The 22,316-nt window shown below is 38.4% G+C and overlaps 2 protein-coding genes across 20 annotated transcripts in view; one reads left to right on the top strand and one right to left on the bottom strand.

Annotated features, from left to right (window-relative positions):
* The window catches only part of LOC119562718 (tetraspanin-17), a 149,887-nt gene extending 131,192 nt beyond the window's left edge, over positions 1-18,695 (bottom strand). The window contains exons 1-7 of one of the 14 annotated variants that reach the window (XM_037875909.1): positions 18,564-18,695; positions 16,832-17,149; positions 16,684-16,764; positions 16,344-16,622; positions 16,178-16,288; positions 12,908-13,024; positions 12,476-12,822 (exon numbers count right to left, since the gene is read on the bottom strand). In XM_037875909.1, coding sequence (XP_037731837.1) covers positions 12,754-12,822; positions 12,908-13,024; positions 16,178-16,288; positions 16,344-16,622; positions 16,684-16,764; positions 16,832-17,149; positions 18,564-18,599 — 1,011 coding nt within the window. In that variant the 5' untranslated portion in view covers positions 18,600-18,695 and the 3' untranslated portion in view covers positions 12,476-12,753. The other 13 variants (XM_037875912.1, XR_005221980.1, XM_037875914.1 and 10 more) reach the window with 13 other exon arrangements.
* LOC119562719 lies at positions 18,200-19,584 on the top strand. Of its 6 annotated transcripts, none has more exons than XR_005221982.1 (3): positions 18,200-18,336; positions 19,027-19,192; positions 19,249-19,584. XR_005221982.1 is itself a non-coding variant. In XM_037875925.1 (3 exons), the coding sequence occupies exons 1-3, from the start codon at positions 18,544-18,546 to the stop codon at positions 19,386-19,388; spliced, it is 309 nt and encodes a 102-aa protein (XP_037731853.1). In that variant the 5' UTR covers positions 18,451-18,543; the 3' UTR covers positions 19,389-19,584. The 6 variants fall into 6 exon arrangements, 2 of the variants coding, with proteins under 2 accessions (XP_037731853.1, XP_037731852.1); XR_005221983.1 differs by having other exon boundaries at positions 18,254-18,336; positions 19,000-19,192; XR_005221984.1 differs by lacking the exon at positions 18,200-18,336 and adding an exon at positions 18,412-18,426.
* The last annotated feature ends 2,732 nt before the right edge of the window (positions 19,585-22,316 follow it).

Raw genomic sequence — 22,316 nt, forward strand, 5'->3', positions numbered from 1 at the left:
AATGTACGCATGTATTTCTCCGCACTGATGCCGTAAAGCAGCCTCTGGAAGCCCCATACACTGGTCCTCATGAGATTGTCAGACGCGAAAACGATCGTGTTTTCACTATTAGACTCAATGGCCATGAGACTGCAGTATCAGTTGATCGCCTCAAACCAGCATTTTTAGTAAAAGACGACCGCCTGTTGGATGCAGAAGAAGTTACCCCTAGACTGACCAGGACATATGAGAGATGTCATGGAATTTTCAAACCAGGATTCGTGACGCATTCACTGGAGGGGGAGTACTGTGGCAACCTAATATGGCAGCAGTGCCAACAGAAGCTTGCTAGTTGACTTAAAAGAACGGTGTGGCAACACACACACATAATATTAATAATCTTTGTATTTCTTAATTTTAATAAACCTTAATAGCAAATATACAAGGGCTAATTGTGAAGTGGATGAGCAAAAGCTCAGTAGTAAGACTTGAGTTCCACTCAAGAGGCCAACCATTATACCCCAGTCTTTGAGCGAGCATTCGTTTCGCAACTTCGTTTGGGAATACACCAAAATGGAGTTCGAGGAAGGCGATAGGCTCGCTCCACGCAGAGTCAAACGAGCTAAATGCGGTCGTAGTTTAGTTTAAAAATGTTTCTTAGGGATTTAGTAATGTATTTTTTTTAGTTTTTTTTGTAAGCCAACACAAAATTTCTGAGGAAAAAAAAATTGAAAAAATTTGAATGGGCGAATGGCCAGAAGTGACCTAAGTGCTTTTCTCTTCTCTCTTTCCCACACCTAACGTAAAATAGAAAAAAAGGATAAGGTTAACGTTGTCTCTGCCCAAAGTGATGAAAAGATTGTGATTTTTACTTTCCCCATACAAGTTACAATTTTCAGCACCGAGTTTATCCCAGAAAGCGCTTTCGACGATGGATCCGCGTGGCACGGGTGATTGGAAAATTCTCCTAGTTTGATTGGTTTTAATAACTTTGAATATGCATAACGCTTTGAAGTATGCGTTGTAAGAGAGAAAGTCCTATAGGAAAGTACAAGAAGTTTAAATTACAAATTTTTATTAAAAGGCTGGGAAGGAAGGGAATGTAAAGAAAAAAGTCGAGTGTAAGCTCGATCGAACCTCTTCGAGCGGCCGTTTTCACTCAAGTTTGTTTGGATTTTCGACAGCTCGTTTGATTTAAAGTCCATTTAATGTACCCGTTGTAATGTTTCCTAATTGTGTATTTTCCCAAATTAGTGGCTTACTTTAATTTCCTTTTAATTATATTTTATTTGATTGGCAGTTCCTATTGTGTTAAGTCTGGCTTTAATCTTTACTATACCTATATAAATATTTCTATAACGTTCTAAAAGGAAACCATTATTGGCCCGGCTAACATGTCCCTTTGAGACCCATGGACGATGGGGCTGCTATGGTCACAATGTGTTTTAGGGACTTAGCAGCCATAGGTAGGGAGGGCAAATCAGGCCTCGAACATCTGAGGTCTGGGACGTTCAGGGGGATCATCCGATGCAACAATTATCTTTTTTCCCTAACTTTAGCGATTTACCTCTCTCTGGCTAAGATGTCTAGTGATCCTCAACCGAGCATCGCTTGTCGTTTTGCACGCACCTTGAGGGGCGTGGCAAGAACACCACCCTAATTGCTGGCAAGACATTTTTTTTATTTTATTGTTTTTATCCCAGCGCTACAAGCATGTAGCATACTTATAAATTAAGGCGCTAGTCACAAGTGTAAAATTTGAAAGTTGAACTTAAAGTTGATCTTATATGCTAGCATTTGGGTCGAGTCAGATGGTATGAGGCTAAATAATTACAAATCTTAATAAATACAATTTAAATATATAATCAGTTTCATTATTACTGTTATTACTATTTTTTATTTTTATTTTTATTTTAAATTTATAATTTTAAATTTTAATTTTTAATTTTGTATATATTTTATTTTTAATTAGTTAATTTTAACTTTAAATTTTAAATTTTAATTTGTTTTATTAGTTCTCTCTTTCTCTCTAAATTAAAATTTCAATATGCTAAATTGGTGGTTGCAAAGAGTCTTAAAATAGTCTTGCAGTGCGTTTTTAAATTGAGTTTCGTTACTGATTGCCTTGATAGTGTGGAAGTTGGTTTCAAGTGCGAACAGCATATACAAGGAACTGCCTCCTTGTGCATAGGTACTTATACTTAAAGCTTGTTATGTTTCTGGTTCTTCTTGACGAACTAAGTATAAGTTTTTCATACAGATACGACGGCTCTTGTTTGCTTATAATTTTATGGAGTAGTAGTAGGGCCCTAAGGTTTGTCCAGGATTTAAGTGGCATGTTAAAGATTTTAATTGTAACGTCACTTATATGGTCAGCTCTTTGTCTATTATAAATATATGTTGCCACAATATTAAACGCTACCTGCAGCTTGCGCTGACCTACGGAGCTGCAGTCACTAAATACCTCTAGTCCATAGAAAATTACCGGTATGAGGTAAATATTTGCAACTCTTTAATTTTGGTCGGTAAGAAGTCTTTGGTCAAGTATAAGTTTCTAAGTATTGCATACATTTTTCCCACAGATTTATTAATGTGATCATCCCACGTCAATGTTTGAGTATGTAAATCCTAAATTAATTGCAGTGTTTACATACTCAAAAGGAGCATTATTAATGGATAGTTTTTGCAATGCATCGGTAGCCATTACTCTTTTACCTAGAACAATACATTTACATTTTAGGCCTAGCCCATTGATTTTCGCCCACTTGCTAACAATTTCCAATTCAGTTTGACAGACACTTATACATTCATTAATTCTACGTATAGGACGGCTTACATACATTTGGACATCATCAGCACACATGTGTACTTCACAGTTTGACATATTACTAGGTAAATCACTTACATAAACCGAGAACAGTAACGGACCTAGGACGGATCCTTGAGGCACACCACGTTTCAGACAAAGAAAAGACGAATACACATTATTTACGAAAACCGACTGCCCGCGATTGCTCAAATAAGAACAAATCAGTTGCACTGATGCACGCGAGAAATTACTTAGCCGTTTTAACTTAATACAAAGAATTTCGTCATTTACCGTGTCAAATGCTTTACTATAATCTAAAAGAGTCAAAAATGTTAAGTTGTCAGTATCCATTTTTTCCCTGATGTCTTCAACCATTTTAATTATAGCTTTTGTACAGCTTCTGCCAACACGGAAACCTGATTGCTTATCGGTTAGAATATTGTTACTTGTTAAATAATTTGTCATCTGACCAGCCATAAGTCGTTCGAAGACTTTTGACAAATATGGTAGGACTGAAATCGGCCTATATTCATTTGCAGATTTTGGAATCCGTATAATTTTAGCTAATTTCAAAGAGTCGGGAAATATTGATTGTGTCAGGGCAGTATTATATATAAAAGTTATGTATGGTAAGATTTTTAGCAATAGTATCTTTATAAATTTTGGGTTTATGTCGTCGACTCCAGTTGCATTTGACTTAATTAGTAACATTGATTTAAGGACATCGTACTCAGTTACACACGCGAAACTAAAACTACTATCACAGGCACCATTATCACAGCCGCAATTTATATTATCACAATTTTGATATGTATTTCGAGGTAGGTGATCAAGAAAGTTATCTTTAGATACGTCAGGTACTTTGCAGTCCAAAAAATTTTTGTTAAGTTCATCAGGATTGGCATCACATCGGGTAGTGTTGGATTTACCAATGCCTAGTTTTTTAATATCAGCCCATTTCTGCTGACTCGATGTTGCCCTATTAAATTTTGTATTTGCGTTTCTCTTGATTAATTAATTGTGAAACATTTTTCCTTAGAGTTTTATATGGCGCTGCGTGCTGGCTTGTCTTGTATCGCTTTTTTAAATGCATTATCCCGTTTGTCAATAAGTTAGGCTTGGTCATTTTCGTTACTAATGGTACTGATCGATTGTATAAGTATATTATATTATCTTGTGGGACAATAGACTGTCCCATTAATATTTGTATAGTCAAAAATAGAGTCCTAGTCACATAAATAACGGTCGGTACTTAGCAAGGCGTAGTCAATATTTTTAAAGTCCCTATAAACTATATGGTTTTCTGTTAAGTCTGTATTAATATTATAAATTAAATAAATTAGATCATGTTTTGAAAACATTGGCATTGAAAGTTGACTGTACATGGAAATTTTATCACAGTCAGTTACAAAAAATAAGTCAAGTAGAGTATCACAGGGGCTTGAAAAATTGTAGGTACTGATGAGTTTACTAAATTTAAGCCAATAGATTCGATGTCTTCCGGTAATTTATTTTCTTTTAGAATATTGCTGTTGAAATCCCCAGCAAGAATAACATCCGAATAAGGGATAGATATAGAGGACAATAAGTCAATTAAATTTTGGTTGTTAATAAATCGGTTTGGTCTATAAACGCAGCCTATTAAAGTTTTTGATGAGAATAATGTATTTGTAAGCTGAACAAATATCTATTCAACGGAGCTATCACTCGGATGTTTACAGACAAACTTTGCATTAAGACGTTTACTTACATATATGGCTACTCCCCCAGCGTGGCTACCTCGGTCGGAACGAAAGAGATCATAACCACTACACTCTACTAACGAATCACTAACATAAGACGTAAACCATGTTTCGGACAAACATATAACATCAATGTTAGGATTATCAAATAAATACCTAAATTCTTCAATTTTATTCACTAAGCTTTGAGCGTTAATATGGCATACACGAAGGCTAGTTCTCTGATTTCCAAGTACTCTAAGCATCGTGTAGCTGCTCGCACTCGGCGAGCATACATTGTCATCCATCAACAGACCAGACAATCAGTAACGCATACGCACCTATTGCTTTTGATATAATAACTAGTCTACGCACAACTATTAAACACAAAAAAGAGTCTTGAGAGAGAGTGAGATACCTAATAATTAGGAGAGTCGTAATTTTAAGAGTTTGAAAAAACTTAAGTCTAATGTGAAGAGAATATATGAATTTAAAGTACCTAGTTATAATTACATTAAGATACAGGAACATATCAACGGCGAAATCCCTCACAATTCGCGGCGATTCCGTCCGTCGCAGATGACGAAGTTGCACCGCGCGATGATGAAGAGAGCTGAGAAGAGAGATGAGAGGCTGGCTTATCAGCGACAAGGTCTTGCGAGAGCGCCAAAAGGTGATCCGTACTCTTGATGCAGTAGATTTTATCACTGCACCGGACGTGGACTAGACCTCTGCGGGTAAAAACAGCAGAGAGCAGTCGGCGCTTTTAAGCTTTATTGCCTCTTTAAATATTACATAGTGTCAGGAGCTGCTTATTGACATAGAGAGCGGCATCATATGCAAACTAAGTTTTGATTTTTTCGTGCTGATTCTCCATGCGTATTATGACCACCGGGTCTACAGAAGAGTTTTGTGATTTTCTTTCTTTCTTTGCTGTGCTGCCAATTTTGCCTCGACCTCCCCCACTTTCTCTCTCAGTTTGGTCAGCTCGCCAACCTCCCGATCCAGCTGCTTGACGCGTTGACTCAGCTGATCCCTTCCAGCGCGTAACTGTGCCACCTCGCCCTCCACGATGGTGACACGCTCTCCAAACTGCTTCATCTCGGCTGCAACGCATTCTAAGCGGCTCGTAAGCCCATCTTTAATACGCTCCTCTGCTTCCCGCACATAGGATGCTATTTGCTCAGTTTGTTCTTTGAAGCGCGAGTTGAGCATTTCTAGGAGCCACGGCGGCGGAGCATCAGACATGCGCTCGGTGGGACCCACATTGTTGTTGGTGTTGATGCGAAGTCGTTTGTTTGCTGGAGCCGAATTTAAAGAAGAGTGTGGACGGATAAGTTCGATGTTCGTACACAAATATGGATGCGGCGTTCGACTTTAATTGTTTGTATATTTATTTAAATCAGTTAAAGTGGCCGGTTCCAAAGAAGATTTACAGAATTCACAGTGAAAGCGAGATCTTATTACCCTTTTAAACGGGTGTCTACGCCTATTTTAGCTATAAGTTCAGAGTGAAAACTATTTTTCTTTGGAGCTTATAAGAAAAAAGAACCTTTTCAGTATTGCGTGCGGCAAATCCCCTCCCAAATCCAACATCTCGCCTGAAACTTGGCAGTCGTATCTTTTACGAATGTCAAGATTTAATCATTATTGTTATAAGATATGCAAGCAGCAAAGCGAAATTGAAATGCGCCACCTACCCGCGATCTCAATACACGGTTGTGTGGGCGGCAGACGGATTTAGGAGTTAATGGCGTTGGAATGGGCGTGCAAACTTTTACTGGGTCAATCGATATGTATTGACGAGACCAGTTCACTTCAGTTAAAATTTTGTTTCTAGCATGAAAGTCGTGGGCGCCACAGGTTTATGCGGTTTGTAGGCGTTACGGAATCTAAATCTGGAATCTTTGATAGTTTTCGAGATATCCGCGTTCATACTTACGATTGGTTGAAGTTTGTGGGCGTGTCATACTTGGGTCAATCGATAGGTATTGATGAGAACAATACATTTTAGTTAACATTTTATTCTACCATTAAAACTGTGGGAGCCGCAGGAATCTTTAGAACCCAGTATTGCAGCTTTTATAGTTTCCGAGATCACAGCGTTCATACGGACAGACGGACATGGCTAGATCGACGGCGGATTTCAATCATGGAAATTGTGAAAATGTTGGGAGTTGTAACTTAGGCGTAAAATCCAATGTGTTTCAGCAAAAATATTTAAGATAAGTACAATGACATTGGCCACATAATTTAATATGTGGGCAAACATCGGTTTTTTGTAATCTTAGCTATACCGCGGAACCTGTAGGTGATGAAACACAAGTTTGTATGGGACTTTTACTCAGGAGGATCAAATTATCGTGGAAAACTATATATAAACTATAAATTTTGAGTTGTTGTGTAAACAATTTTAAATCAAACTAAGATTGGCATATAAATCACAAAACAGTTCATTAGACCTTCAAACTCTTTAAAGAACAAAAAAATTTAATACTCTATTCAGTGGTAACTGTTAAGTGTACCAGCAAATTGCTTTGAACGGTTCTTATTCTTTGAATGAGGGCTTTTTTTATGGATTAAACTAGCCAACAAGAGTTCTCAGATTTTAATTAGTTTCAACGTTACTTCTAAATTAGGGGTATGGTGGGCTGGAATATTTTCATTTTTTCTCCCGTAAATGCTTAGGAAAAAACGCTATAGTCGACGGCCTCGGCTAAAGGTATTGCGAGGGGGATAAAGGCATACATGCAGCATATCGGCTGTTTCCCAAATTGAACGCTTTATTAGCTTTTTAACAATTGAACAATTTTTGGGATGTAGATGTAGGTTCCAATTATCATGGAACACTAAAAATAAATATTTTTGTCTTTGTACCTTTGAAATCAGAACACAACACCATTTACACTTTTACAAAATATTAAAAAATGTGGGCGCTAGTCAGGTTTTAGCGTTTTGATCGTTAGAGTGTGCCCCTAGAATCTGTATGCCTAATGCCAACTTCTTTAATTTATAGCATGGGTTGTAAAGAAATAACTTAAAGAGAGAACACAATTTTAACAAAGGGGATCAAATTGATCTGATAAATTAAATTTTATAAATATATGTTACGGCTACTATGATGTTTTTCTCCAAAAAAAAAGGAAAACCAGTGCAGTGGGCCAAACGTGGTTTTAGACACCTAATCTCCTGGGAAATAATGCTTAGAACTGCTCCTAGCTTGTGTTCCAAAATTATAAAAATTTTACTGTAAAATCGCCCTAAACGGGGGTCAATGGCGATTAAGTAACAAAATTAGGGCAACATTTTCTAAAATTAGGCATGTATTAGTCTTACATTTAGGTCGATTTTTCCTAAAGCTAGGGTGAATTTTCCTAATTCTAGGGCAAATTATCTATTTTCGATGGTAAATGCCTTTAACATATGAAAACAATTTTAAATTTAACGGCGATATTTCTTGAATTTTTTATGGTGACTTTCTTATTTTAATGGTAAATAGCCTAAATGAAGGCAAATTTTTCTTGAATGTTTGCTGTTATTTTTGTTTTAAAAGAAAAGCGACTTAAAAACAAGGGAAAGCGCCCTTAAAAATAAGTAAAATTGTTATAAATAAGTGTTGTTTGGACATGTTGTTTGTTGGTTCTCGGCAAACATTTTCTGTGGTAATTTTCCTGTAATTTTTAATGAATATTTGACTTAGTGTTCCATTTCTTACTTTAGTTTGAGAGGGAATGCTAATTAGAATCATTAGATCTGAAAGTAGTCAAAAAACAGAATCAGGGAAATAAACATAAATATCAAAAAACTTACTTTTTTAAAAAAAATCTTTGTGGTCGCTGCGAGAATAGAATTGACGACCGCTGGGTTCGCAGTCGAGAGCACTACCGCTGCACCACACCACATCGCGCTAGGCGACGCGCAAATACGGTTCAGATTTTAATTTGTTGGGATCTAAGAATAATTCTCACTTATAACAACAAATTATGTTTTATTATACCCAATTCGACTAAAAACATTCCAAAACTTATATTTTAATTTACTATACATATTTTTTTGATTATTATTTTTACATGTTCTAAAATTATGTTGCCTTCGCACACAAAATTGTTTAAAAATCCAATTCTTAAAACTTGCACAAAAAAGAAAAATAAATATTTACTCTCTGTGGGCTCGAACTCACGCCATTTTGATGATTTTGAAAGTTCAACGCACTAGACCGTTAGACCACCTATTCAAGGGCGATTTTCTAGTTTCAAGGGGGTTTTCAGATGACTTTTTGTTTTACGAAATATGGCGATTTTGCCCTAAATATGAGAAAGTGTTAATAGCATATGCTCGTACAAATTTCGACTAAATAATTGAACAATTCGCCATTTTCCAAAAATTAAACCTAAAAAGTAGGTTCTATGGCGATTTAAACTATATTTATATATATATATATATATAAGAAAAATAATTCTATGAGTGCAACTAAACGATTTATACCTTTTTTTGCGTCCATACCAAAACTCCAAATTCAAGGCTACTGAGATAATTTGTTTCTTTCGAAATATTTCTATAAATTGTCAATAGATACGTGAAGCTGCACAGTAGACGGCTTGTCAAACGCAGAAAACATGCTTTGGCTCCAGAAGTGCCTCAAGGGAAAAGCCTGAATACCTTTTTTTGACGCCCAGAACATATCCTTGACCGTTTGTTAGACCAAATCTAAAGATCAACGTACACAAGGGCATATTGAAATCTCTCATTAATGTCGCCAGTCGGCAGTACGCAGTGCATGCGCTACTATGGAAGTCTGCAACCTGATCTCTCATCTTGACAACCCAAAGCTTCTGCGCGAGCTTGTTGATAAGGTGAGCACCTTGCTCACCATGTACGAGACAAAAATGCATATGAATTCAAGAATTCAAATCCGCTCATTACGTAGACGATCTCATTGATAGCTATAAAGTCGTCGAGGAAGCCGTTAAAGGGTGTCCTGAAAAGGTGCTTGGTATGTAGAGGGATCTTACGAGTGACGTTTTTAGATTTGCGAGATTGAAAGGAGTCATTTTGAGTGGTGTCACAGCCCCAACAAAACAAGTACTGATGTCCGTGTTCGATCCCCTGGACCTGCTAACATGCACACCATCGGTCTAAAAACGCTACTCCAAAAAGGGTGGCGTACTGGAATCATAGAGTAATTATGTATAGAGGCGTCATTTGCTCTGCCCCTCTCTTTCGAAATTGAGGCTATGATGCCACCTAGGCGAAAAAAGCTTATTTCCCCTCTTTTTTAAAGTTTGATCGAACTTGTAATACTTTCCCACCTCATTCTGCACCGCTCTTGCTCACTGTTTTGGTTTTGTAATTAATCGTAAACCCTATTGCTGTTGCTTCGCACCTAAGTTAGCTTCAAACTTGGCCTTGAATTGGTTCTTAGGAGAGGTTGGGCAGAGGTTCGGGCAGAGCAATTGGCGCCTCTATATAGATTCTTACTCTATGCTGGAATAACATGGGACGAAAAACTGCTAGCTACACTACTCGCCTATTTTAATAATGAAATACTCCGTGCACCTCTCATGGAAGCACAAAACATCATTAACTCCAGACTAGTAACCTTTGTTTCCATAGATTCAGCAGACGATGACGCACTCACCCCAAATCACTTGTTATTAGGATCATCGAACGGCTATAAACCGATGGCAAAACACACTGAACTGATGCTGCGATGGCATGAAAAGTTTTGTTACCGCCGTAATATAAATCGCTAGGCCTGCCAACAAAAGAATAAGATGGTAACGCCGAGTTAAAAAAAACGCCATTTGAGAAAAAACCTGACAAGCGCCAACACAAAGTTTTTTAAAGATTTTATTATAACTTGAATTTTTGATTTAAATAAAACCTCAAAATAAATTTGTCAATCTTAAAATTCTTCGCCTTATTATTAACATCGCTATCTCAACAATAGTTAAGTATAATACTTTTTTGTATACGAATTTTGTTGAAGTGTATAGAGTTTTCATAGTGCCAGTGGGGATGCCAGTTGCGTCAACGAAAGCTCGATGAGCCACGATGTAGTAAAAGTAAATCAAGCGGTCCAAAACGCGGTCGAAGGCTTAAAAAAAAAAGTGACACCGTCGAGTTCTTGGGCGACAATGATAATCGGTAGATCAATAAATAAAAACAAGGAAGAACGCTATAGTCGAGTACCTCGACTATCAGATACCCGTTACTCAGCTAAAGGGACCAAAGGAAAATGGAGATATGCAAGCAGCAAATGCGCCACCTACCGGCGGTAGACAGATTTAAGCGTTGTGGGCGTTAGAGTGGGCGTGAGAAAGTTTTTTTTTAAATCAATCGATAGGTATTGACGAGACCAATACATTTCAGTTTAAATTTTTTATCTACCATGAAAATTGTGGGCGCCACAGACTTGGGCGGTTTGTGGGCGTTGGAGTGGGCGTGGCATATTCGCGTGATAAACTTGCGCTGCGCTCAAGCCTACGGAATCTAAATCTGAAATCTCGTTTCTCTATCTTTGATATTTTCCGAGATATCCGCGTTCATATTTACGATTTTTTGAAGTTTGTGGGCGGTTTGTGGGCGTTAAAGTGGGCGTGGCAAACTTTTTTTTAGGTCAGTCGGTAGGTATTGATGAGAACAATACATCTCAGTTAAAATTTTTGTTCTAGCATCAAAACTGTAGGAGCCACAGTTTTGGGCGGTTTGTGGGCGTTAGAGTGGGCGTGGCACTCTTTTGAAACAAACTTGCGCTGCGCAGGAATCTCAGGAATCTGCATGCCTAATCCCAGTATTGTAGCTCTTATAGTTTCCAAGATCTCAGCGTTCATACGGACAGACGGACAGACGGACAGACGGACAGACGGACAGACGGACATGGCTAAATCGACTCGGCTAGTGATCCTGATCAAGAATATATATACTTTATGGGGTCGGAAACGCTTCCTTCTGCCTGTTACATACTTTCCGACGAATCTAGTATACCCTTTTACTCTACGAGTAACGGGTATAAAAATTTAATTGACATAAACGTGGTTCCCCAAGCTATAGCCGCAATTTTATATCATGAAGAAATGTTAATTAAGAACACGCTTTCCAATAATACCACATAAATGGTGATGACTATTTATTTATAGCTGCTATGTCTAAACTTTTCTTACTATCCTATCCTATCAAAAATATATTTACATGCTGCATAGCCAACGTTTTTTGGGCATTTGTTTAATTTAAGTTCATTAATTTTTAAGCAAATTATATTGTTACTTATCTCATCTTTCGTTCTACGATGTTAATATTTCCATATGAAAGAATATTGTTTTTCGCTAAAAAAAATTAATTATGTATTAACATATTTATTTTGCTTATAATTTTGGGGTTTTTATACATTTCTTAAAATATATCACAGCTGCATTTTAAGATACATTTTTCGTTTTTCCTATGCCTCCTTATATTTTCATTGTAAAAAGTTAAGTAAATCTATTTAAATTGTTTTTCTCTTTTCTTATTTGTAATTGGGCACAGGATACCCGACATAAAAACAGCAACTAACTAGGCTACCTAGTTAATATTAGTCAATGTCCATTAAGAGAGAATTAGTTTTCCTCAGTTAGACAAATACATAACAAGAAAGGAAGTTAACTTCGGAAAGCCGAAGTTTGTATACCCTTGCAGTTATAATTATTAAATTTAATTCTAAATTCTTAAAAATACAAAAGATTATATTTTCAATAGTATAAGATAATATTTCAAAAGACACTAAAGCTATAATATGTTTCATATTATTTTCCCACCAATTTTCCGATCGTTCCTATGGCAGCTATATGATATATAGCTATAAGATATAATTGTCCGATACGGCTGGTTCCGACTTATATAATACCTGCAAAAGAAAGAAGCTATCAGCCCTATTGCTTTAAAACTGAGACTAGTTTGCGTAGAAAAGGACGGACAGACGGACATGGCTAGATCGACTCGTCTAGTGATGCTGATCAAGAATATATGTAGTTTATGGGGTCGGAAACGTCTCCTTCGCTGCGTTGCAAACTTCTGACTGAAATTATTATACCCTCTGCAAGGGTATAAAAATATGGGTAAGTAAAGATCTTGAAGTACTTAACTAGTCGGAGGATATATGAATAGTTGCAGATCCTGGTTTAATAAAGGTGATCCTTGAAGTTCCCCCAATCCTTCGCCGTGTTGTCTGCCTTCCTAAATAGCTGTTGGGGCAGCAACAGCCATTTGTTAGTGCCACTTTGACTTTTGATTATATACATCGGCGCGTAAGTTCTGAGCAAAGCATATTCCTAGGATCTACAAGATTTGAACGTTAAAATCTGGTCCATCTAATTCCGTGGTAAGATAAAAAAAAATAGAACAAACTTAATTAAATAGAAACCTGGAAAAACATCACAGCAATAACAGTAGAGAAAATAATAATTAAATTGTGTTCCATCCATTCTTCGCCAGCTTGAACACAGCCCTTTTCATATATTATTTTTGACAGCTCCATGCCCTGGCAAAAAATTAAAAAGAGCAAGAAAAACAAATTAAAGGTCAGTACAATCTAAAAAGAATAAAAAAAATTGAAGAAAAACCCAACTAGTAAAAATGCAATAAAGGTAATAATTGATGGTAGCTTATTACAAAAATATATTTGTACTTTTACACGGAAAAGTTAAGACTTTTAATCGAATTAGCCATATCCGTCTGTCCGCCCGGCCTTATTACCGCTGTGACTTCAAAAACTATAAAAACTAGAATGATGAGATTAAACATGCCTATTTCAAAGATGCACATCGCAAGATTATTTCATCTGGATGCCACGCCCACAAGCAGCCCAAAAATTGGGCACCCACTGTTTTGATGCAGGAATACACATTTTAACAGAAATGAAATGGTTTCGTCAATTCCTATCGATTGACCAAAAAATAGTTTGCCATGCCCACTATAACGTCCATAGCGTTAAAATCTGTCTGGCCCACATTTTTTTAAAAAGATTTTGTAAAAGTGTATACATATGTAAGCAAAGCTAAACCACTAACAGCCTATTTGAAACAGGCTATATACATGTACCTGATTTGAAAATTTACAAAATAATAAAATCGGCTAATGTTTTAGGTGACTCAAAATTCGAAAACAAAAATCCGGCTGCTGTTTCAGCTAGCTGGCAACCCAAAAGCAAAAATTTGACTGCTTGATCAAATTCAAACGCCAGCAGTTCGCTTTATTTGCGGAATAGCTTTTAATCTTGGTTACAAATTTAAAAAAAAATTATATCCAAAGCCAATGATATAATATTCATCCCTGTTTGTGGGTAAGACAAAAAATATGCCACCCTTATATTTATAATTAATATCGCACGAATAGGTTATATTAAATGTATGGCGTTTATTCGGAGCGGCAGACGGACTGTGACTGTGTAAAAAGCTTGACTCCAAAATCTTCATATAGAGACATGCAGGCTTACAAAGTAGTTGCTGAAAAGACAAGCGACAGCTTTAGTGGTATAAGAAAGCAGGCGACAAAAGATAAGCGAAGAGCGCTGTACACCTATGCGGGTATGACTAGGCGCTGGCGATCTGCTCCGAAAATGTCACAGATTTTGATGCTTATGTCTCAGTATTTCAAACCTATATACCTTCATATAGCCCGGTCCGGCCCGTTCCGACTTGATTTCATCCTGCCTCATGAAGAAGCTTTTCGGTAAGTTTCACGCAAATAGCTCAATAAAAGGCTAATTTCCCTAGAAACGGAAAGACGGACGAACATGGCTATAAAGTATTAAGTACCTTGTGTAAATAATATACAACCCTATTATTTGCACATCCCAACTTCTTTTAGTTGTTATTATTGTTGTTGTTGAACAATTTCCCTGAAATAAATGTTATCGCGTAGCTTGATCTATGCTGAAGCAACACAAAATGAAATGCGAAAGATAGCGGTTCATAGGACAAAGCTAAAGGCAAAAGAAAAAAAGCTTATCAGTTGTCAAAAGTATTTGCACACGTTTTATTCGCGTCAGAAGTAATTTCACAATGCAATTTCGTCATTAGTATTTGGTTTGCAGCGACAAGTGGCGGTTCGTTTGCTCTAATAAATTCAAATCAGGGAAAAATCAATTAAAATAATCAATTATCTTTTACATTCATCCAAACAAAATGCCTAAAACAAGAGAGTTAACCCTTGAGCTCCGGGCTGAAATTGTTACTAAGTTTAAAGCCGGTATTTCAGCAGCTGAAATCGCTGAATTGTATAAAATTTCGCGCAGAAATGTCTACTACTTAGTAAAAAAGATCAATACAGCTGGCACTTTAAAAAATAAGAAAAGATCAGGCCGAAAACCTGTGTTGGACCAAAGACAATGCAGGCACTTACTAGGAGTTGTAGCGAGCAATCCAAGTGCGCGTCCAGTAAAAATTGCCTAAGAATCAAAAAATATAATTGGAAAACAAATAAGTGATTCTACACTTCGTCGCAGGCTAAAAGAACAACCGAACAAAACGCCTTCAATTTGCATTGGAATATATTAAGAAGCCTCTTGACTTTTGGTTTAATGTTTTATGGACGGATGAGGCTGCATTTCAGTACCAGGGGTCCTACAGCCATCATTTTATGCATTTGAAGAAAAACCAAAAGCATTTGGCAGCCCAGCCAATCAATAGGTTTGGTGGTGGCACAGTCATGTTCTGGGGATGCCTTTCCTATTATGGATTCGGAGACCTCCTACCGATAGAAGGAACTTTAAACCAGAACGGATACGTTTGAATCCTTAATGACCATGCTTATATGTCAGGAAATAGACTTTTTCCTACTTATGAATGGATTCTTCAGCAGGGCAATGCTCCATGCCACAAGGGCAGGATACCGACCAAATTTTTGAGCGGCCTTAATCAGGCGGTTCTTCCTTGGCCCCCACAGAGCCCAGACCTAAATATCATCGAAAACGTTTAGGCTTTTATAAAAAATCAAAGAACCATTGATAAAAATAGAAAACGCGACGGAGTCATCGCTGAAATTGACGAAATTTGGTCCAAATTGACCCTTGAATTTGCCCAAACTTTGGTAAGGTCAATACCTAATAGACTACAAGCTGTCATTGATGCCAAAGGTGGTGTAACTAAATATAAATAATGTATTTTTATAAAATTAAGAAAATCTTTTGTTAAAATTAGATATTAAGCTGAAATAAATTAAACTAAGTTTTGTGAAATTACTTCTGACGCGAATAAAACGTGTGCAAATACTTTTGACAACTGATAAGCTTTTTTTCTTTTGCCTTTAGCTTTGTCCTATGAACCGCTATCTTTCGCATTTCTTTTTGTGTTGCTTCAGCATAGATCAAGCTACGCGATAACATTTATTTCAGGGAAATTGTTCAACAACAACAATAATAACAACTAAAAGAAGTTGGGATGTGCAAATAATTGTGTTGTGAAAATAATTTTGACTAGGGTTGTATATGTCGCAAACTTTTAACTAAAATTATACTACCCGCAAGGGAATACAAATATTAAAATCGAAAAATATTAATCGATAAATAGATTAAATTTGACCTAACGGAATATGTGCATAAATGCCTATGAGAATGTCCTGATACAGATTAAGAAAACGGATCCGTTAGTGCGTAGAGGGAACAAAAAAAGTTACAAAGATATTTTTTCTGCACCTGCAGGACTAGCAGGGCGACACAGCAAATCGCTACACAAACAAGATGTGCTTCCAGCCAATCCTCGCCAGCGCGCAAGCACCCGCGTTCATGAATGTTCCTATCCACAGGCTGCTTGCGTACAATTTGTAGATGAAATACGATATGACAGAACCGGCAAACTTACATATCCATCCTTGCGCACATCGTAGCCGCATTGTTTGATCTTGATCTGCTCGTGGGGACGCCTACGACAGCAGGAGAAGGGCACACCGCACGCCTCCCTACTGCCAATGGCAATAGATGAGCAGTTAAAGTAGTTGTTGCTGTCCCAGTCCTTCGGGCCATCAACGCCGCAACACTGTAACCAGTCTTCCTGGATCCAGTCAATAAGATTCTGTTGGTCAGCATCCTCTCGATAGTGACGGATGAAGGCTTTCAGGCCCTCGGTGGCCTGGTTCTTTATCTAAAAAAGGCAAGTGTTAATAAACGTAGGCTCAGCATTTTCAAAACCATTCGGAACTCACCCATCCCTTGTCCTTAAGCACGAAGGCCACGGCACAGAAACCGATCTCGGCGATGAGCAGAACACTGAGGAAGATGGCGTACTACTGGCACAAAGATCACGATTAGCTACGCACACAGAGAAAGATCCACAATCAACGGAGTACCCACCGCTGCAAGGAGACAAGTGTTCTCGCGCAAGGCCCCCACGCTGCCCATAAAGCCCAGCAGAAAGGTTACGCCGCCCAGGATAATCAGGACAAAAGCGGGGTCTAGGGCGATGAAGTGCAGCCGAGTGATGTTGCGGAACATGTCCTTCTCACTCCAAGCCCAGATGCCAACCGACAGGACCAGCAAAGCCGAAAGCCACAGAACCACATTGCTGGCGAAGAGAAGGTACTTTAGGCAGCAGCTGATTTCGCTGGTCTCGCGGCGGAACTTGCGCACAGGAGCTGGCATTACTCCAATTTCAACAATAATAAATATGGCCTAAAAGAAACAAAAACGTAAGTTAGTTTTTGTTCACCAGTGTGACCGTGGATGCACTCTTAAAATTTGGTTTTTTTGGTGTATTATAGCATCTTCCCACAGAGATCCATCCACCATCTACCATCCTTTGAACGGATGATCCATAAGGTTTCGCCGTTCCGAAAATTTCCCAGTTAGTTCCCCATGTAAATTTGAAGGACTCTTTTATGCGATAGTTAGGCGATGTTTTTTCTAGCTGAGCTCTTCTTCTTGACAGTGGAAATTTAAACGTTCTCTACGAAAACTACGAAAACGTAAACAATCATGACAGGGAACAATCGAAAATCTAAGGTGCAGAACAGCAGATCAGCTGTTGTCGGATGATAGATGGTGGATGTGCTCTTCGGGAATGGGAGTTTCACATTAAACAAGGAAGAACGCTAAAGTCGAGTACCTCGACTATCAGATACCCGTTACTCAGCTGAAGGGACCAAAAGGAAATGGAGATATGCAAGCAGCAAAACGAGATTGAAATGCGCCACCTATCGGCGGTAGACAGATTTAAGCGTTATGGGCGTTAGAGTGGGCGTAGCAAATTTTTTTTGGTCAATCGATAGGTATTGACGAGACCAATACAGTTCATTTAAAATTTTGTATCTAGCATGAAAATTGTGGGCGTCACAGGCTTGGGCGGTTTGTGAGCGTTAGAGTGGGCGTGGCACTCTACTGAAACAAACTTGCGCAGCGTAAGAAGCTCAGGAATCTGCAGCCAAATCTCAATAGCCTAGCTCTCATAGTTTCCGAGATCTCAGCGTTCATCCGGACGGACAGACAGACGGACAGACGGACATGGCTAGATCGACTCGGCTAGTGATCCTGATCAAGAGTATATATACTTTATAGGGTCGGAAACGCTTCCTTCTGCCTGTTACATACATTCCGACGAATCTAGTATACTTTTTTACTCTACGAATAACGGGTATAAAATAGGAGGCGCAGAAGCAACAGGTTTGGTTTGATAAGCCACAGGTCTTTAGATCAGCTGTTATCGGATGGCAGATGGTGGATGAGCCCTGTTGGAATCGGAGTCTCACATTTGTCAAAAATCCCAACCGTTTCGAACGGATGGACTCTATGGAAGGGGCTTATTAAGTTACTTTCAATCCGGAAAGTAGGGGAGACTTCTTTTGGCCGTCCCGTTTATACAGGTAAACGCCACCGCGTTTTCGTCTGTTTATGAAAATGAACAAAGATTTCCCACCCAATTCTTATCGATATGTGTGCATAAATGTGTGAGTGTGAGTGTGTCCCTGGAAGCAAAAAAGGGATAATTCTATCACCTACCGTCCAGAAAGTCACTTCTTAGTAACTTCTGAACTATAGAACAACGACAGAACGCATTTTACTCGCGGAAAATGAAGGTCGCGATAATTACCGTTACTTTATTTCTAAAAATTCCTCTGGACTCCATTTCGAGCCACGCTATTGTTTTCGCCCGAGCGTCATTTCGATTCGCGATTTGTCTGTGTTCAGTGCGGATTTGTATCAAATTTATGTGTTTACAAAATACTATAATTTTTTCTAATTGTATAGCATATTAAAATGTCCATCTCAACAAAGGGTGAGAAATTACGAGATTAGAGCGAAGCTGTACGAAACTCTATTTAATTAAAAAATTAAAAATGTAGGGAATGTAGTAATCGTTGATATGTAGATTATTAATGATTTTGTAGGACGTGTATTGAAGGGTGTCTTTATTGATGCCACTTAGGAAAACGGAAGAGAGCTTGTCCAGTGTGACCGTCTCTAACGAACATACGTACATTCAATATGAGCTTATACATTATTAACACTTACTACCTTATTATGAGAATACTGCATTCTCACTATTATTACAGGGAAGTCTCCAAAAAACCCCGCAGGAGGTCAGTGCAGTTGAAAAAGTACGCTTAATCCAAGCTGTTGCCCATTATTGTGAGGTTTCACCGACAGGAAGCAATATTACAACAGGGCAAATCCACGGAGAACAACCACAGAATTTCAGTGTCCGTCCTCGAAAGGAAAGTAAGTTCTGGCCAAAAGAAATTGGTTACGTTGTACAAATAGAAGTATCATTTTAGCAGAACCACCAGAACAACCTCCGACGAGCTCTCCATTGGGGAACCACAGGACTCCACAGCCACCAGATACTTGGCAGCTAAAGCGGAGATGGACGACGAGCTGGCCTCTATACGGAGAAGGAAAAAAGGGCGCCCGCTAAGGAACAGCTGGAGGAGCTATCACCAGCCACTGCCGGGTTGGGAACGGGGTTGTTCCGCCGGATGCCTTAGACTTCCTCAAGGTCCAATTCGGAGCTGGGCTGCAGAGGGCGCGGGAAAGACGGCGAAGCATCCGTGGGACGAGAAGCAAGCTTAATAGTACTTATTTACATAAATAAAAATATTCGTTGAACATTACATTTATTTGAATTTGAATTTATTTGTGCTCCAGCTCTTCTTTTTTAAATTGCTCCAACTGATTTGTTTTTCGTTTAAGCCTAGTACTCACATCGACGAAAACCGCGAGCTAGCCATAGGAGTGAGCGAGAGGCAAACAGGCGGCTAAAGCTTTTCGTCGGGTCTGTTTTTCAGCGCGGTACTCAGTTGAGCTAAGGAAATACCAGAAAAAATACCAGATTTCGCGAGTGGATTTTCGATGAACGACGTTAGCCGCGGCCCAAAGAATAAGAAATTTAATCTTTGGCAGTGTTCGTGCAGAAGCGGTGGGGTATTTAAAAATGAAGAATGGAAGAAAAACACCCAAAACGGCTAAAGGAGCTCAGTGCAGATGAAAAAGGACGCCTAATCCAAACTGTTGCCCATTATTGTGGGACTTGACCGACAGGAAGCAATACCACAACGGGGCAAATCCGCAGAATAGTAAAAACGCTGGAGGAGATCCACTAGAGAATCCCAGTGAGAAGGAACATGGGACATCGCTCGATCTCCATTGAGGACCCGCGAAGGGACAGCTGGAGGAGCCATCACCAGCCATTATTAGCCAGCTCGGAGCTGGACTACAGATGGCGCGGGAAAGATGGCGAAGCATCCGTGGGACGAGAAGGAAGCCTTGAACTTCTAATTTACATAAATAAAAACATTCGTTGAAAATTTCATTTATTTTTATTTTAATTTCTTTGTGCACCAGCTCTCTTCTTTTTTAAATTGCTCCAATTGGTTTGTTTTCCGTTTGACAACAAGCCCAGCTGCTTGACAGTAAGACCATGCCACATGCATGGCGGGTGAACTTTGAAAACTTCGGTCACACTACAAAGAATACGATTTTTCGACCAGTAAAACTCTTAGCCGATCTGAGTACTAGGCTTTATCAACAAACCCAGCTGCCTGACAGTAAGACCATGCTACATGCAGGGCGGGTGAACCTCGAAACTTCGGTCACAGTACAAAGAATATTATTTTTCGACTAGTGAAACTCTTAGCCGATCTGAGTACTAGGCTTTAGCAAAAACACATTTTGGTTCTGATTCCTTAAGAACTGGCTGTAAGTAAATTTCTCCCTTCAACGGAGCTGGACAAAAATCAAATTATTTATCAGCATTCCTATGTGCCAGGGACCGTGTCTACATACCCTTATAAACAAGAAAGGAAGTTAGCTTCGGCAAGCCGATGCTTATATACCCTTGCAGCTATAATTATTAAATTTAAAAACACAAAAAATGATATTCCCAATAGTATAAGATAATATGTCAAAATACACCGAAGCTATAATTTGATTCATATTATTTTCCTACCAATTTTCCGATCGTTCTTATGGCAGCTATATGATATAGTCGTCCGATTTTAATAAAATTAAATTCGAAATTCAAAACTAATTAAAAAATGTTATTTCCAAGCTTAGGAGGTTATATGCTAAAAAACACCAAAGATATAATTTTGTAAAATTTTTTTTCCGATTATTCTAATGGGAGCTTTAAGATATAGTCGTCCGATCCGGCTGGTTCCGACTTATATACTACCTGCAAAAGATATAAGACTTTTGGGAAAGTTTCAGCCCGATAGCTTTAAAACTGAGAGACTAGTTTGCGTAGAAACGGACGGACAGATGGACATGGCTAGATCGACTCGTCTAGTCATGCTGATCAAGAATATATATACTTTATGGGGTCGGAAACGTGTCCTTCACTGCGTTGCAAACTTCTGACTGAAATCAATATACCCTCTGCAAGGGTATAAAAAAGTAAATGTAAAATTGGTAAAAAACTATTTTTCATTGCAGATTTTCCAGTTTCGACCTTAGTGTCAAACTAACCTGTTGTGTTTATTTCGATGACTCCGTGTTCATACAACTTTTATAAAAATTTTTTCCTTTTCATTGTTTGTTTGGTTCTTTTTTGAACTTTGCGTTGTGTAGCTTTTGCCGGCCTTGCCCCCGCTATTGGCAGGCCGGCTGTTCCTCTAACTGTTTCTTTTTTTATTTTATAAGTTTCCGTACGACTGTTGCAATGTCGGATGCCAGAACTCCAATGGGCAAGGATGTTTATTATTTTCGAGCTGCCTCTACGGCTGACGCTTGTAAAACTAAGAAAGCTCACTCGAAGGATAACGAATCACATGGTAGGAAAAATTCAGTGTCTACTAAGGACCAAGTCTGCCGACCGCCAGTCACTACTGATGAGGTCATAAAAGAAGCTGTTTTCAAGACATGCTAATAGATGCCTCTCTGATGTTTCTGATAAATCAGCTTAAGAAGATCTACAAGGGCGGGTGAACCTCGAAACTTCGGTCACAGTACAAAGAATATTATTTTTCGACTAGTGAAACTCTTAGCCGATCTGAGTACTAGGCTTTAGCAAAAACACATTTTGGTTCTGATTCCTTAAGAACTGGCTGTAAGTAAATTTCTCCCTTCAACGGAGCTGGACAAAAATCAAATTATTTATCAGCATTCCTATGTGCCAGGGACCGTGTCTACATACCCTTATAAACAAGAAAGGAAGTTAATGTAGAAGCGAAGTTTCCTAAGGACTTAAATCTATACCATCATTAGCTGTATCAAATAAGCCCAAATGGATTAGCAATAGTGTTGCTAATGAAGAGCGGTTTACTCACTTCCCCCCTTCTATTAGAGAAAAGTTCTCATACTTAGGAATGAATAATAGTTTTGCTATTTTATGTGATAATGGAGATGC

Source organism: Drosophila subpulchrella, unplaced genomic scaffold (assembly GCF_014743375.2).
Source record: "Drosophila subpulchrella strain 33 F10 #4 breed RU33 unplaced genomic scaffold, RU_Dsub_v1.1 Primary Assembly Seq86, whole genome shotgun sequence".
Lineage (NCBI taxonomy): Eukaryota > Metazoa > Arthropoda > Insecta > Diptera > Drosophilidae > Drosophila > Drosophila subpulchrella.

Bases quoted from the DNA above. Each gene is read 5' to 3' on its own strand.
- LOC119562719 (XM_037875924.1), top strand. The intron at 19,193-19,248 runs GTAAGTTCTGGC...GTATCATTTTAG, and splicing joins TGTCCGTCCTCGAAAGGAAA to CAGAACCACCAGAACAACCT.